Raw genomic sequence first — 5,192 nt, forward strand, 5'->3', positions numbered from 1 at the left:
GATGATTCCCTTTTTTTTTTTTTTTGTATGTTTATCTTCCCCAGCAGATTTTGAGCCTCTGGAGGATTGATATTATGCCTCATGCTTCTGTTTCAAAATATCATCTATTGCCATTTTGAATATGAAAGTAATATATATACCTTATAAGAAACCTTGGGAATACAGAGAGCTAGAAGAAAGAAAATACATCACCAGTAACTCAACCATGCAGACTTGGCCTCTGTAAATCTTTTAGTATTTTATAACACATTTCCAGGGTGGGTGTTTCTTTCCCTTTCTCCCCTCCTGCTCCCTCTTCCTCCCCTCTCTCTCACCATCAGATGGCACATGAAGCCCGAGCACTTCCTGTGTTTTTATTCTCCTGAAGGATGCTTTTTAATGGTTGTGCAGAATTCCATTTTATGGACGAACTATAATTATTCCTCCTTGTGCTCCCCACAACACATTGCCATGCATCACACAATACATCTTTGTTGAAGCAAACTGAAGTCAAGACTTAAGGGAAGGCCTCACAAAATAAGCATCTGCAAACCCTCTCCTTCCTCTCACTGTATGCACCCGCGGAACAGTAAATATGCAAATTGTTACAGGCTGTTTGGGGCTTGTGGGGATAGGGATTAAGGAGAAATGGCTTTTTTAAAAGCACAGTATTTGCAAAACTTGATGGCACTGCAATCAGACGCTGCTGGAGATGTGCTCACAGGGCCTCCCTGGGAAGCCAGCGTGAGCCTGACCTCCAGGAGAACTCTCCTGGCACCTGAGCAGGCTGGCTACTGGGTTTCTCCTGTTCTCGTCCTTACTTCCCCCTACTCTTCCAGCTATCTCTTCCCCAGATCTGTGATATTTTTGCTGTCTCTTCTCTTCCCCTTGGATTCACAGGAACTAGAATGACATTTGTGGTGAAGTGTGGGATCTGAGGGTTCCACTCTCCTGACTCCAAAATCCCAGCTTCACCACTAGTTAGATCTGCCTGACCTCGGGGAAGTGAATTCTCGGAGCCTCAGTTTCTAAACTGTAAAATGGGAATAAATCCGGCCTTGCACAATTCCCATTCATGCCCAGACCTCTTGAAAGAGCTGCTGCTATCTCACCTCTGGTGTCCGTACTTCAGTGAACACATGCCGCCTCACGTACTGACAGATTTCTAGCTCTCGGTTGACTGTTCAGATGTCTTGCCCTTTTTTAAAACTCTCTCCCCTCAGCCATGGGTCCACCTCCTCCTGGGTTTCTCCCTCTTATTCTGGTCCCTCCCTCTGTTTCCTTCGCAGGCTCAGAGGACTTGGCCACTGAACTGGAGTTTAGACATTCTTCTCTTCTCACTGTAGTTTCTCCAGTCGACCTTGACCTTGACATCTCTGATGGGACATACTATACTGAGTGTGTCTAGAGCTGAACTCCTGATTCTCCCTAAAACCTGCCCTTCCCTCGGCCTTCCTCATCTCAGTGAACAAGGTCTCCAACCTCTGATTCTCTGCGAAGCCCCTGGCTGCTTCTGGACTCTTCTCTCACTCCCATGCCTGGGCCCTTGGCAAGTCTTCTCAGCTCTGTTTTCCAAATTCAGCAAAAGTCTGACTGCTCCTCACCACCTCTGCCCATTTGCATCTTGGCTCAAGCTTCCTGCTTTTCCCTCTTCCCCATTACAGTCTACAGGGTAGCATGTCACGACCTTGCTAAGGGCCCTCCAATGGCTCTCTTCTCCTTCACAGTAAAAGCCTAAGTTCTTACAATTGACAAAGCCCTCCATGATCTGCCCCATTCTCCAGTCTTACATCACTGACATCATCTCCTAAGCACTCCTTTTCTCACTCTGCTCCTGCCACATGGGCCTTCTGCTGTCCTGCCCTCATGTCAAGCATGTTCCCACCCCGGGACCTTTGCATGTGCCCTTTCCTCTGCCTAGAACACTTACCTCTACCACGTGATTACTCCTTCATCTGCTTCAAATATCTACTCAAATGGCACCCGACTAGTCAATATTTCACAAACAAGTCTATATAAAATAGCAAGTCTATATAAAATGCCCCAATCCCTTCATACATAGCTGGTCTCTAAATTAATATTTCTAAACTGAATGTATTCTTAGAAGATCAGACCACTCGACTCTCTTTAGATATTTTAATCAAGAAAATGGTCCAAAGTGCTATAGATAAACATTTTATATGTTTATTGTTTTGGTCTTGTTTGTTTGTTGTCTTCCTCCATTAGATTATAAACTCCACAGGGCAAGAACTTGGTTTTGTCCACTTAGTGCCAAGAATGAATGAATCTCATCCCTGCCCCAGCTTCAGTCTCCACCAAAACCAAACCTTAGTATTGTAGCTGCCATCTTTTCTCTGAAGCCTACTTGGTGACTCTTCTTGGCTCTTTAAAGTGGCTTTACGTTCATCAAGTACAACGCTGGACTTAGGGTCCTCCTTCCCAACCTGGGCCTCTTTTCACATTTCCTTTTTGTCAATGACACTGCTCAGTAAATATTTACTGAACAGTAATGATGTGGCAGACCCCAGGGGTGGAGCAGTGGACCAAAGACAGGCGACCCCACCCCCGCATCACAGAATTGGTGGTCCTGGGGACCTCTGCTCCCTTGGCAGGTCGAACATCACATGCACCTGACAACCCTCTTCCTCAAGGTGCCCCCCACAGCCCACCCAGCACCTTGCAGGGATGGTCTTACCTCCTACATATTGCTTAGTCCACTCCTTTCCCCATCTCTGTCACCAGTGCTCCTGTTTGGGCCCCATCACCTTTTGCCTGAACGAGGACAACAGTCTCCTATCTGGGCCAGCCTCGCTCCACCCCATTCTCCACACAGAGGCCTGGTTGATTCCCCGGCCACCGCCCCTCCTGGGGGAAAGCTCCTTCGTCCCCACACCAGCCACAATGGCCTTGTTCCCGTCCTCGCTCTTACACGACCCTCTGGGGCCTGTTCTTGGAAAACCTCCTCGCCTGCTTGCCTCTTACTCATTCTTCACATTTCAGCTGGGGTGACGTCCTTGGGAGGGACATTAACTTCCTCTGAGCTCAGTCAAACATTCTGTCAGTGTATCTGAGGGTGGCAAAGCTCTCTTCCTACATGTCTCACAGTCACAATTTACGTGTACACATGGGGTTACCAGGTGGCTGTCCTCCCTCCAGCCTGTGAGCTCTAGGAGAGCAGGGACACATCTGTCACAGTCATCACTACCTGCCAGAGTCCAGTACAGTGTCTGACACGTAGTCAATAAGCAGAGTGCAATAAGTGTTTGCAAATTGTTTGACCAGATGGAAGAGGACCCAGCACAGCAACGCTACGATTCCAGTGGAGCATGTCACAGTCAGCAGCCATTAGTCACCACTGGTCCCTTACCCCTTTCCACTGGGAATCCTTGGAACTTGGGGGAAAAACTCAGCTGGAGGTATCATCTTTGTGTAACTGTGTTGTCACATTGAAGCCATCCATTTCCTTTTGTTCTTTATTTCAAAGGTTATAAATGATTTGGACAAATCCGAGAACCATCTCGCCCTATCCAGAAACCAACAGGTGGAGGTGGGAGGGAGACAGTCTCACTCCTACTCTCCACGGGGTGGCTGAGGGTCTGCGAATTAGGGAAGTGTGTCTGGAGAGTTGGTGACCATAGAGAACATGACAATAGCACCCAAGTAAGAAACCTTCAGGCATCTATTGATGTCCCTGGACCTCTGGGAGGAGGACATGGCTTTTGTGCTGAGACTTAACACTGCAAGTGCCCCCTGCGTGGTGACAGGGTGGAGGCACACAGCGTGTGCACGTGAACCCAATGGGAACAGACAGTGGGAAAGAGATGGTAAGGGAGGCATGCAGACTGTAGCAGTGGTGCACGTGACAAAAGCCAGGGACAAAAAATGGACAGAGATCCTAGCACCTCATACTTGACCTTCCAGCAGGACCTGAATGAAAGCCAGTCAATGACCTGCACAGGCTACCAGACCAGCAGACTGAGCACTCTCCGGCCCCCAAGTCTCCCCAGTCCCATGCAGCTGGGCAGGACCCAACCCAGATGGCCATGGGGAAAGAATGTGCTACACCTCTCAAGAAGCCCAGTCTAGCCCTGAGAGTGTGGGTGGGGTGGAGGGTGCCAGGGGTTGCCAAGAGCAGGCATGGTGCCCCAGGGGGAGGAGGCAGGACGAGTTTGAGAAGTCAGGTGAGATAAAGGCTTTGGAGGGTAGTTCCTGCTTGCCTCTGACCTCTGCTGATTCCACAGACAGGCATCAGGTGCCTTCTTATTTCAGGGGCAAAGAAAGCCATGGCTGGGCCTGGGAAGCTCAGGTACCAGGTAGAACTTAGAAACATTGGGGACAACCCTAGCCTCAACCCCAGCCCATCCCTCTCTCAATGTTTCCTGGGTCAGAAGCTGGCCTGGCCTCAGTTTCTCCTCTGTGAAAGGAGAGGGGCAGGGTGGCAGGTACCTGGTGGCCTCGTGCTGTAGGCAAGGGGAGCATTTGTTGGCATACTGGGTTCTCCAGTGCGTGTGTCAAGCTTGGAACATGTGACCAAAGCCACCGCTGGCTACTTGATGCCAGTCGTCCTCGAAGTCATCTCGGGTAAAGATGGTGAGCCTGCCCAGCTGCTGCTCCAGGGGGCTGGCGGCCATCAGGTCAGTCGGGCTGTACCAGCCTGGCCCTTCCCCACACTGCACACTCCTGGCAGCCTGGGTGGCTGAAGGAGCCAGGAGGCACCCTTCCTCAGTCTCAACCATCCATTGATTTTCCCCAGCTCTCAACCCCAGAGCTAGGGAGAGGTGCAGGGCAAGGACAGCATCCCGAAGCTAGAAGCAAAAGTACAGCCAGAGAAGTTGGCCCCATTTTATTTAGATTAGTGCTGAGTGGAGATTGGTTTACGTCTTCCCGTAACTCAGATGTAGAAGGTCTTTGAAGGGTTCAGGACTGTGCTAGGAGTCTCGTTGCGGAGCATGGAACTTAGACCCCACCCCTCCTCAGCAAGTATGGAGTACAAAAACTTAAAGGTCTGAATCTGTTTGTCGGCTGCTTTGATGCTTCTTTTGTTACTGTTGGGTTTTGTTTGTTTGTTTGGCATGTTAAAGGTCACCAAGGAGGGTCAGCAGGAAGGGTGTGTGTATGGGGTGGAACTGCTCTGCTGGGAGCTTCCCTTCTGGGTGATGCTCTTGACCCTGACCTCATAGGAATCAGACCCCTGGCCTGGGGCCACCATGGGG

At 49.9% G+C, this 5,192-nt stretch overlaps 1 protein-coding gene across 1 annotated transcript in view; it reads right to left on the minus strand.

Annotated features, from left to right (window-relative positions):
• Ankk1 (ankyrin repeat and kinase domain containing 1) overlaps window positions 1–4,649 on the minus strand; it is a 12,511-nt gene extending 7,862 nt beyond the window's left edge. The window contains 2 exon segments of the mRNA XM_015489675.2: window positions 3,882–3,906; window positions 4,426–4,649. Of these exon segments, the coding sequence (XP_015345161.1) occupies window positions 3,882–3,906; window positions 4,426–4,610 (210 nt within the window). The 5' untranslated portion in view covers window positions 4,611–4,649.
• Between the last annotated feature and the right edge of the window lie 543 nt (window positions 4,650–5,192).

Source organism: Marmota marmota, unplaced genomic scaffold (assembly GCF_001458135.2).
Source record: "Marmota marmota marmota unplaced genomic scaffold, marMar, whole genome shotgun sequence".
NCBI classification, from domain to species: Eukaryota; Metazoa; Chordata; class Mammalia; order Rodentia; family Sciuridae; genus Marmota; species Marmota marmota.